The following is a 12384-nucleotide window of genomic DNA, read 5'->3' as shown; positions in this document are numbered from 1 at the left end:
CCGCAGTCTTAAGTCGTCATGTGTTGGTTAATTTGGATTTTGTGTTTTAGTCTGTCTCTCTGATGGGTGGTAATTTTTATTTTGGTGTTTTAAAGACTACTCTTAAGTAATTTTGAGTTGATTTATTTCAGGTGTTTGGCTTTAGTCTCTTTTTATGCTGGGTGGTAATGTCTAATATGGCGTCCATGTAGACCGTAGTCTTAAGTCGTCCTGTCTTGGTTTATTTGGGAGTGGTTTCAGTTTGACTCTGTGTTGGGTGGTAATGTCTAATATGGTGTCCAGGTAGACTGTTATAAGATTATAAAGGTCACCCACTCATGGGTTGGGGCTGATATAGTGCAGAATAACTGGGGTATAATCCCCTCATGAGCTGCTCAGTATGTTGTTCTCGAGGCGCCAATAGCTCACATCCACTCTTGTATTTCTTAAAAGCAGTGCTTAAGTAAACGACAGCCTTTTCTTCATACCCTAGAGATGCTTCCGTTGTTTCTGTAAAATGATTTATGCAAAAGCGGGGCTGCTTCCGAAGCTTTCATGCCGTGTCCTTGTGTCACCCCCACCTGACCTTGAACTTCCCTTCCAAATGCTTGTATTTCAACGATAACAGTAATCCTTCAGGACACACGTTTAACGCCGCTTTACACTGACGTGAAGTAACAGTAGTTTTCTTGGCGGGAGTTTCGGCTGTGTATTATTTATGCCTGGCGCGCAGCTGGCTGCGGCCAGTGAGCTCTGAACATTCCGTTCCAGATGTGGATTCCTTCCATTAACTACACACTCGCCCGAGCACACCCGCCCTTGTTTTCTTTCCCACACTCGCTCGCTCCTACTGTTTTGCACACACACTCTTCACATGACGTGTGCCTTTACCTCTCATCATGCACACTCACTCCCTCCCTCCCTCTCTGTCGTGTGGCCCGTTGCACGCTCGGACTCTCTCCCACACTCTGCCCACCATCCTCGGAACAGCCAATGCCGCAGTCAATGCTGGAAGCAAATGCGTGTCCTCTGGGTTTTTCATACATTCTTGCGAGCTGTGTGTGATTACGGGCCAGGCACACCATAAAGGGCCGTAGTTTTCGTTCATGTTGAAATGGCACACACGCCTTTTAGCTTTTTTGGCTGCGTCAAGATGAAATGGAACGTACACACCCAGGTCACCGAGTCCATTTTGGGAGCCAAGTGCAGCTGCAGTGTGTTTGTTTCGCAGGCTATGCCAAATAAGGATCAGGTCTTTTTTGCTTTGCATAGATGGAATTTTTGACTCTGTAAAACTGAGTAGTCTTGTTACTGTTATCTGTCCGTTCTCTCTCCCTCTCGCTCTTTCTTGTAGCATGTGTGGCTGCTGTAGATAGTTATACTTTGCATACTCCTGCCATGTAGTGTTGGGCTTGGATGTTTGCAACTTGTTTTTCTTTAAGTCTTTTGAGACGCAAGGTATAGTGACATCGGCTCTATTGTTAGACAGTTTTTTCCACCTTCAGGTTCAGACATGTACTGATCGGGTTCGGTGTTCAATGCCTAATAGTGCTATAGCTGGTTTGACTCCCACTTTGTTGTTTGAAGGACTTTGACAACTGCACTCACTTTGACACCTTCCGCCAGGGGCCTCGGCCCCCTCTCAGAGTGTAACGCCCCATGTTTCCAGGTCCTTCTTGACGAGAGTGATGGGTCAGTGATGGAAAGAATGTCCTTCCAATACTGCCTCCAGTGTCACTCGAAGTCCTACTGGACTGACCACCATTAAGTCTGCAATCTCTGCCCACGAGCCAAGCCTGCTACACCTTCCGAGCGGAGACCTTTCGATACCAAAGTGAACAGAGGTGGGACAATCGAAGGATGCAGCGACAAGATGGAGACAACAGCCCGACATATTCGGGGAACCCGATTTTGAGGTCGAGGCCCAGCTTATGAAGTCCAGTTTGGAGGCAAGTTCACCCTCTGAATCTTAGTGGGAGCAGCAACAATATTCCGAGATTCACCCACCCCCAAAGACTTCGACCGTGGGTATGGTCACTACCCAGTCCCGACCCATCTTTGCTGTGGTCTGAATCATCGTTGGTTTCCTTCTCCCGTTCTTTTCCATTTACTCTGATTTAAACCTGAAAGTGCATATTGCTAAATGAGTTCAATGTAGCTGATAACCACTTCAGCAACTATGGCAAATGAAAGGTTGTAATTCCACCTGCAATTTTGAGCAGTGGTCAGTCATCTCTAGACTGGACTGTGGAAACACGCTTCTTACAGACCTTTCTGTGTCAAGTGTAGCACCCCTGCTACTAGAAGGTGGTAAGAACTCCTATCTTGTTTCAGTTGCGGTGGCACCCTTTTTATTTTTCAGGCCAGTTTCAGCTGAAATGCACTGGAATCTTGTGTATATCTAGCACAGAAGTCGAAGTATAAAGTCTATTCTTTTTTGAAGATTTCCAGGTGTAGTAGAGCCAAATATTAATCAAATGCATTTTCTTCTCTAAAGATCCCAAGCTTGAAGAATTCCCTATCCTGTGCTTTTTGAACATCCGAAAAAGCTAAAAATACATAGTTCGTAGCATGTGTTATGAAAAAGGCATGTTCTGCATACCTCTGCCATATAGTGTTGGTCGTGGACAGTTGCAAGTTGTTTTCCTTTATGCGCATTGACAACTAAGGGAGGAGTCACAGTGCATCTTGTGACTCAAAAAGATTTTCTTTGGAAATAAGCAGCTTGCAAATGTCGGATCCCAACAGGACAAGAGTATGCAGAACATGTCAATCCACAGCACTAAACGTTATGAACAGAGGCTTACCAGGTGGAGTAATATTTCCCATATGATTTGCACATGGCTGGGTCCAAACTGGAATGGCATGGTGAGCAAAAAACGATGGATTTAGGCCCAGATCTCTGTACTGGGGTGAATGTATGACATTGTTCTGCATTCTGTCCATCACTTGTTTTTGCATTTGTCACCCCGAGTGGGACGGGTATGCTCAGACATGAGTCCCGTGCTCTCCGTGCCACTGGAATCAAGCTATACTGGCTGAAGAGGGGTGAAACCCCGAAACCGGTCCTAGGGTGCTTGGTTCCAGTCCAGGGAGGATCTGGCTTGGCAGTTCGGGCTGGACTGTTCCCATGAGGCACAGGGTCAAGACTGATTTGCATATGGCTGGGTCCAAACTGCAATGGCATGGTGAGCAAAAACACAATGGATTTAGACCCAGATCTCTGTACTGGGGTGAATGTATGACATTGTTCTGCATTCTGTCCATCAATTGTTCTTTTTGCATATGGCAAGAAAGAGGGCAAACGTCCCCACTGTCTCCGGATCACATCCAAATAAAGAAAGTAAGAATGTGGACATGGTGGGGAGAAAGTTTGAGAGGGGAGATGCGACACAATGATGCATAGCCAATTCTAATGCCCTGCCAAACAGGTATGCATATCAGCACTAGGAGGAGATGGCAGAGCTGATGAAACATCTGCCTGGTCAATAACAGATAAGAGCAGCGTCCCTTGCAGATGAAAGGAAAAATATTGCCAACACCTGCTTAAAATCTGCACTAGATGCTACAGACACCGCATGTATTGTAGAGAGATGATGATGGGGACCACCCTAGGAAGACATGCCTGGCTAAGGGTGTCAGGATTAAAAAATGAGGTGGAAGCAAACATCATTAACACCCCATTCCATGGAGAAAAACTTTATGGCAGTACAGTTGATGAAACCCTGCAGCAGCTTAAAAAGGACAATGGAGAAAAACTTTATGGCAGTACAGTTGATGAAATCCTGCAGCAGCTTAAAAAGGACAATGACAGAGCCAAATCAATAGGAGCCCTGCAGTTTAGGGGGTATCTTTGTTGAGAAACCACAGAGACCGGTAGGTAGAGGGAGCTTCCAAAGTAACACTACACACCAAGATGTCAAGTAACAAGCCAGACACAAACGCCAAATCAACAATGCTAGTACCAGACACCACTGCGTCAATCCTTCCGGGGACGAGGAATATTGCAGCCGCAAAGAAGGGAGGCTGCACAAACCAGAAAGTGATTCAAAACACCAACATCCCCTCACATACACAACACCGGTGGGGGGGGAGGATAGGAGCCTTCCTCCAGGAGTGGAGAAAGCTCACTTCAGACAAGTGGATACTCCAACATCATCAAGTATCCAACCTGTTTTTATAGTTGCTAAGGCACGTGAGAGGTCTGTTGGCAGACACTGTAATAGTATGCGATAGAGAAACTCCGAATACGCTTTTGACTAGTATGCCTTTTCATAAACCATAGGTTGGCATAGGTGTGAGACTCCAATCTACAAAGCACTTGGGGTACCCAGGGAGGGACAAGTAAGGTAACAGGTATTTCCTTCCGGTACATGGATGGCCGAAGCGCATCAGCGAGGTCTGTTTCTGAAACAAGATCCACAGCACAAAGCATTTCTCGTCCTTCGCTCCCCCTTAGCACACGTACCCCAGAACATTTTTGTGACCCCTGAAGGGGAAAACGTGTTAAAGTTGGGTTTAAGCTGCTGCCAATGTGTTACCAGAGACATGTCTCTTAGCAGCCTTGCGATGTCTTTGTGGGCACTCCCAGGCACCAACCCATGGCTTGGGGTTTTAGCAGTTTCAGGGGAGGAAACACAACATGCAGTAGTGTCTGCTTCCACCTCAAGTCTCCTTCCTTGGATCAGGAAATGTTTTCAAGATGTTGTTAGGCAGCAGGAATGCAGAGCTTTGAAAGAAGACACTTCAGGTGGGAAATATCTTCATGTTTTGGGACCTGTCTGCAGAAGCTTGCCTTTGAAAATAAAAGCCAAACCTTTATATTGCTTGTTAGTCAAATGTTTTTTTCTTTTCTTCCCTAGGCGATGGGTGTATATCTGTATGGAGAGCTGATGGTCAGTGAAGATGCCAAACAGCAGGAGCTTGCACGGAGATGCTTCGCAGCTGTCCAAGATCAAATGGATGTGTCTTCCCTGAGGGTGGTACAGGAGATGTTGTTTTGAATAGGTGATTTTTTTATATCTATTTATTCTTGACGAGAGCCCTCTTAAAGGAGGGCACGGACTGTTCGTTGTCTCTCCCTCTCCGAGCCTAAATAAAGTCACACAGGTGGTATTCTTATTTTCTCCAGTTGTGTATTTAACCCTTTCGCTGCGGCGGGAATTCCGCCGCAGCGCTGGGGGGTGCGGGGGGGCAGCACGGTGGCGCTGTGCTCATGACGGAGCCACTCCGTCATCAGCCACGGTTGAGCTGTGCTCATGACGGAGCGGTTCCGTCATGACTCCGCCCAGTTGCGTTGTCCCCCCGCACAGGCGGGGAAACAGCGCCGCGTGGGCGGAGCGGCCGCCAACGGTCGTGGCATGACGGAACCGCTCCGTCATGAGCACACGGCAACCGTGGCTCATGACGGAGCGGTTCCGTCATGAGCGGGGAAGGGGTTAATGGATGGCATACACAATTCCTTTTAACATGGAAACCCAAAACAATGTCGCCTGTGAATGTTCAAGAGTTTTGAAGTATCACTATTTGTTTTATTTTTTTCTATTTTACAGAGTTTTATATAGCGCGAACTTGACCCGAATCGGGTATCAGAGCGCTTTACATAGCACCAGTTGCATTACATGAGGACACATTCATTTTTTTGATTAATGCAGATATTACAGGATGCAGCAGCTCATGGGCTTAAGGTATTGCAAAGATTACACTCGAAGCCAGTGTGGAGGTACAGTAGGAACCGTTTGTTGGGATCTCACCGTAAAATGGTCCATGCTTGTAGCCGATCATCTACCCTGTGTGGTGTGACAGATCAAACTGTTGATCCCTGCTTGTGATGGCTTCTCATTAACCTTCTGCTTTAGTCTGCACCTTCAGTGAGCCCTGAGTTGTCAGCCAGAGAATAATTTGGTGGCTGCAAGCGAGCAGCTATATGTCTGTCTTGGAGAAAACTACATCTTAAGCCGGGGCGTTGTTGAATGTATGAATGGGAGTGGTACAAAAGACATTTAGAGGAAATATAATCAAACTCTTGCCCCTTTGGACATGGAAGGGGACACTCAACCTGGAAGAAATGAGAGCTGGGGGTCTGTCCTCTTCAGACAGACTAGAAGCCCTGGAACTGATGGTATCACAGTTTGTACTAGTCTTTAGGAGTATTTAATGGAGTAAAATCCAGCCACAAGAACTTTCGCATTCCCTAAGGGGTTTCCAGCTTTTCGTCTAAATAGAGACAAATTTTGCTTGCAATATCTCCTGTGACATCGCGGGGGTGGCATGGATGATGTAAGTGAGGGCATTGAAACCATCGGACACAGCCGCGCCAGCCTTGTCCTCCAGCCGCCGCGTCTTGTATAATGTCTTCTTCTTCCCAGCTCTTCTAATACCCCGAGGTGACCTTGGGGTGTTTGTACTTGCCTGTCTCGCGCATTGTCAATTAGGCGTGGTATGAAGAGCCTCCCCGGCTCAACATGCCGCAGATTGTTGCTTAATGAAATAACCCCGCTGACAGACTACTCTCGGGTTTTCACATAACTTTGCAGATGACTTGTCAGGAAAATCCAGACATCTGACGGGGCGAGGCTACATAAGCCTTTAGTGTGGAATTGAATAAAAAAAAAAAAACTCCTGGGTCTCTCGCCCGTACATGTGCGGAGCAATTCAAAGAAGAGTTAATCAGCATTAATAAGACCTGTTAAAATAATAATGCGCCTCTAATGGGCTAGAGAGCTAGGGTTAGCAGGAACAGGCTTGTTAGAATTAGCCATGCTTTTTTAGGGGCGATATCTTTTTTTGTGCATTGAGTTCAACTAAGGTTAAACAATATACATGCAGGTAGAAATCCACCGATTTTAATTCACAGAAACAGGATCTGTAGCAATGCAAGCCGCCCCCCAATCTCCCCCCCCCCCTCCCCCCAGCCAGCTAGATTCTCACTGTGGAAAGTCTGCTAGAGTGGCGGATTTGATATTGTCAGAGGTTAAACATAAGAAATGAGAAATAGTGGCAGTTTAAACATCACATAATATATGTACAAGTGAGGAGCATAAAACCACAAAGCAAAATGACATGGACATTAGAACACCAGGTTTCTACATATATTTCGGATTTACTAACATTTCACTCAAAGAAGCACACCAACCAAAGTTACTGTGTTGTCTTGCAACAAAGAGAGAAATAAAAAATGTGCCATATCAGTTAAGATATGGCACATTTATTCCTCCCCCAAGCACTGGTGCACGTTTGTCTGCCATGCCCCAACGCACAAACCCCGGCACCATATTGCAAAGAAGTGTGTGTTCTCCAAGGCATATGTTTTGTACTGGAAGGGGCGCCCTTCCAGTACAAAACCTATCCTTTAAGACTTTTCCCACTTAGAATGAGTGTTGTGTAATGCCGCACACATGCAAAGTTGGAAAAATGAAAACATTTCTACATGTCGCACCAGCCTCGAAGGGCATAACGTTTTGGCATATATCCATGTAAGCGACTGCTAATAGGAATTCACCTTAAAACTCAGGGGTGGGTTACATGGAAACAACCATGAACCACCCATGGAATGCCACCTTGAAGCAAAGATGTGCATATACCAACTTTGTGTAACTTTGGGGAACTTTCCAATACAAATCCTGGTTTATGTTGGATAGTAAGTCCCACCCCAAACCTTTGCAGTGGGTTTGCGTCACTTTTCCGATGTAAACCATTAGCCTATCTGGGCCCTAATTTCTTAATCTCAGAGATAAAATAATGTTCAATAAAAGTGGAAATTTGAGGGTGTGTGAGGGAAATTGAATTCTTATTCAATTAATAAAGTGGACTGTTTAAAAGGAATGCAACCCTTTCTTGAAGGCAGCGCATTAGGTCGTGGCTCTGAATGCTGGGAGAATGCTGTTGCAAATTCTTGGTGCAGTGCCAGAGAAGCATTGGCAGAGCGCTTTTTTTAACTTCTGGATTTTTTGAGTAAGCATTTAATTGTTTATTGAATTTCTATTTTTCTCTAGCACAGTCAGTTTCCATACTAGGTATGTTTGAGAGTTCTTGAACACCTCAGTAAATCGGTCCCTTAGTGAATGCACCCAGGCAGTAAGGAAAAAACTTTGGTAGGTATGACATTTCCTTAGGGTTTGATAATGGGCATGTGATCTAATCCTTAAAAACAATTGGAAAACGTGGCATGCAATCTAATGCTTAAAATGTAATTCCAAAATCTTGTCTGTGTTTCTATGTTTTAGATGCAAACTAAGACGTTTTCACAGGCATACCAATTATTTCTGCATGTAAATCAAAATTGTAAATTCACCTACAGGTGCCAGGATGGCTGTCTTCTAGAAGAACCAAGTGTACCTGTTCTGCGAACTAAAGAGCTCTTATTGGTCTTCCAGTCTATACTTTCTAGTAGTTATCTCGTTTCTCGGTGGCTGGGAGGTGGGCCTCAAATATCACCCAGAAATCTGAGGTTTGCTATGATTGACAATGATGTCCTTTTTCTCAGACACTTCATGCAGGTCAGGGAATTCTTCTTGGACCTGAAGGAGAGCACTGAAGGAAGGCGGACCCAGCATATTTGGATCTGTAAACAGTAGAAATATCTAGAGGGATTCAGTTAGGGAGAGCTGAAGTTAGAGAAATTATGTTGTGGCTCAGATGTGTTGCCCCCCATGACGCCCAACGGCATACTGGTCTGACAGACATTCTGATCCTAGGGAGTCTCTCAAAGGCAGTAAAGGTAACGCAGGGAGAGATTAGCAGTAGAGGCAAAGGTTTGAATGGAAACCTAAACTCTCACTTAGGCGGAAATTTACTAACATGCGACACAACGAAGCACCATAACCAAAGTTGCTGCAACTCATTGAAGGGAGAGTGAATAAGCACATCATATCTTTTAAGATATGGTGCTGTTTTTCTCTCTCCCTGCTCTGATGCATTTTAGGATGCCATGCGTCCATGCACATGAGCTTGTACCATGGTATAAGGAAGTGCACGTTCTATCAAGCATAGGTTAGGTACTGGCAGTGTACCCTTTCTTACAACTTACTTACACCGCAATGCAAATCCTGATTTCTTTTGGAAAGTAAATACACTTTGCACCGGATTTTCATTACAAAAGTAATGCAAACCCGCCTCAAAGTGTTAGTACATCTTGGCCCAAAACTTCAGCTTTTAGCACTATATTAGTTTACATTTTTACACTTTTCACTTCACCTAACTTTAGCAAAGCAAATGTGTGGTATGCATATACTAAGATTCTTGGGTAAGCTTTAAAGTTTCATAACTGCGTACCCTCATGTATCCATGTTTAAGTACTGATTTGTATCACTTAAATTGCTTAACATGTTTGTTTGTTTAAAGACAATAGGATTGCACATTGAATGTCACTGAAAGTGTTATTTTCCTGCAACTTCTCCAACCAGTTTACTACACCTTCTGTAACCCTAGCAGGTTTAGATTTGTGTGATTCTTGTCCTTCATTGAACCTCTTTCCTTCCATGCCTTCTAAATAACCATTTTTGCTAGTTCAGAAACATCTGAGCCTTTTGTGTGCACGACATGCTGCACAATAGGGGGAGTGAGTGGGTGGGTGGGTGGGTGTGGGGAGGGGAGGGGAGGGGTGGTGGGCGGGCAAGACAGTTGCAGTTTTTCTACGATGGTGTGGCTGTTTGGGTTCCTGGCATGCTGATTTGTGACATAAGTAAAATCACATTGCCAGGGATTACCACACAACCATGGCCCTGGCTACTTTCAGGGGACATCGGATCCTTGTGCAGAACCTCACATGTAAAAGACTGAATAATATTGTTACAAAAATGAAAACGATCGAAGCAAGACTACGTGGGCACACGTGGACCCACCCACTGCTCTTCCGTGCATTGACAGTGACCTCTCTAACAAGGTCCAGAGCTTAGCTGATTGGTGAACAGTGATTACTTTCCCTTTTGTTCACAGTGGCTAAGTTCTGCACCTGAATAGAGGGTGGTTAGATGGACCATTTCTTAGGAGGTGTGGGACCTATGCGGGCAGAGTTGGATCAAGGGCTAAGAAGCTGGGCTTTCTGGGTTGCTGGTGGCAGGAGGGGGCTAGCAGGGTTTTGAACATCAAGAATGAAATGAACACAGGAGCATCTCATGTAGATGGTGTATGCAATCACTGCTTTTCGAACTTCATTACAACAGAGATGGATTTTAATTGCATGTCTTGTTGGCCATACATATCATGTGAACTCAGTCTGCCCTTAACGAGGGAAAATGTGCGCAAGCTATTATGATTGTCCTGGCTTTGAAATATATGTGCAATTTTGTATTGTTTACAGTGTGCGGCAGGTGCGGGCTGGAGCTGCCGCCGGTCCAGACAGCGGAAGGACCTGTCCTCCTGTGCCTACTGAGCTGATATCAGTTCTTATTACACACACTGGCTCAGTTCAGCAGGAACAGGAGCCAGGCCCGATTTCAAAAACAGACGCTTCACACAAGGCTCTATCACCTTATGTACCTGAAGATGCAGAATGCACTGGTAGAGTTACAGATATGTTCCCAAATGTCACATCCGGTGGATCCCCTGTGGTCTACATTGTGCGCAACAAATGCATCTAAATATAGGTCAACTAGCTTGGCTCTACTTTGTCTTGATGCCGTTTTGGTTCTGTTCATTCATGGTTTAGTTGTCTTTCAATGTTGTCCTCGCTCTGTCTTCAAAATGATTCACTGTTGCGCTTAGAGAATTGCTCTGGCATTACCTTGTTTATGTTTAACATTCTGGTGTCACTCTCTTACCACCTACCTTCCTTGTTCTTTTAACTCCTAGCTTCCTCATTGGCCGACGACTGCAGAATTTGGGTTTTAATTGCAGACTTGTTCTGGTGATAGCAGTGAGACAGAAATGCAAACCTTAATGGACACCTGTTGTGCTTTGTCTCTTAACATATTTACTATTTTATTCTGCAATATGATGATGTTTATGAAGGTCATAATAAAGAAGGTACATTTAAGTGAAGTCCATTCGCAAACGTGATGCAGCACCTCTTCCCCATAACCCTTACAAATGGCCCCAAACCAGGCATCTGCCTTGAGACAGTAAGAAACATTATCCATTCCCCATTGCCCGGGTAGCTCTCTTGGTCAAAATAGTGATGGTGTCCAAGTAGCAGGCCCACCCTACCCCATCCGTTGGGTCCTGCACAAGCGAGTCTAAAATCACTGACTGTGCTTTCTCAGTATTGTGGGTGCACTGCTGTTAAAAGTATATGTTTGTATCTACCTGTAGAATCAGCCCAGCGCATTTGTGACATTGTATGCAGCACCCACAACCTTCACCAAAAACAGACAAAGAATAAAAGGGTACAAGTTGTTTAATGTGTAAGCATAGATACTGATTATGACAGAGCTCTCCTTCTCTAAACATATCTGTTCAGGACAACCTCAAGCTGCAGCCTGCAAAAGAGGAAACATTGTGGGGAAAAAGTTGGCCAATGCGCACATTCTCAAACTAACCATAGCAGGCCCCAGTTTTGCCTCAGATGCATTAACTTTGCTTCCACTAATTCTTATACAGGCACTCCTCCATACCTTAACTGTGCTCCCCAGCTTGCAAGAAAAACTAAAAATGTATCAATTTGCCTGTTCTCCCCCCGACAAGGAACCCCCTGCACCCTCTTCTACCCCACTATTCAAACCTTTAAAACGCCCCTGTCTTCTCCCTGGGGTTAGAGCAATGGGAATTTTTTTTTTCTTTTTAAAAAGGTCATTAATGAAGGACATGATCCTCTGCTGTGTCTAGTACCAAGCAGCACAGAACAAGCCTTGGAGGCATTTTCCTCTTTCTGTACTTGCTACAAAATGCAGCATGCATAGAAAGAGGAAGTAACAAGGAGAAATTGGGTTATTTCCCCTCGTTACGCCTCACTGGGTAAGGCGTAGTATTTTGACGCGTTCCTAAGTTAACTCGTTTTAGTAAATCTGAGAATGCAAAATCCCAAAGGTGGATGCACGGAAATGCCCATGCTCCACCCTTGGAACTCCCTCCCAAGTGCAGGCAGCGGTATGCGCTATGTTGCGTTATTTTGTATTTACAAAACATGCAAAGCCGTTGCATGGCTTAGTAAATATCAAAAATGATTTTGCATCGGGACTTCACCACAAGATTGACACAACTCCAACGCAAAATCACAGTAAATCTGCCTCTGAGTCTCATTCCACTCTAGTAGCCATCACCACACATGAGCACCCCACAGGGAGATGGGGAAAGTGTGCCTATATGAATACTCTCAAACGTAACTGCCCTCCGTACACATTGGAGAGGGAACCCAGATTTAGCGGTAACATGTGAGTATGGAGTATCAATGCCCAGCCACGGTCCATGCGGGTAACTGCGGTGGGGCCGCGTGGTGGGGGGGGGGGGATTTCGAGGGACAATGCAGAG

At 45.1% G+C, this 12384-nt stretch overlaps 1 protein-coding gene across 2 annotated transcripts in view; it reads left to right on the top strand.

Moving 5' to 3' along the window:
- AOPEP (aminopeptidase O (putative)) overlaps positions 1–12384 on the top strand; it is a 1648611-nt gene that overhangs the window by 1633633 nt on the left and 2594 nt on the right. For both annotated transcript variants that reach the window (XM_085632907.1, XM_085632906.1), the window contains one exon: positions 4842–4986. In XM_085632907.1, the coding sequence (XP_085489033.1) occupies positions 4842–4982 (141 nt within the window). In that variant the 3' untranslated portion in view covers positions 4983–4986. The remainder of the gene's footprint in view (positions 1–4841; positions 4987–12384) is intronic.

The sequence above is a fragment of the Triturus cristatus genome, chromosome 2_1 (genome assembly GCF_964204655.1).
Source record: "Triturus cristatus chromosome 2_1, aTriCri1.1, whole genome shotgun sequence".
NCBI lineage: Eukaryota > Metazoa > Chordata > Amphibia > Caudata > Salamandridae > Triturus > Triturus cristatus.
Note: the sequence above shows the minus strand (reverse complement) of the source record. Positions and strands in the feature narration are given on the sequence as shown.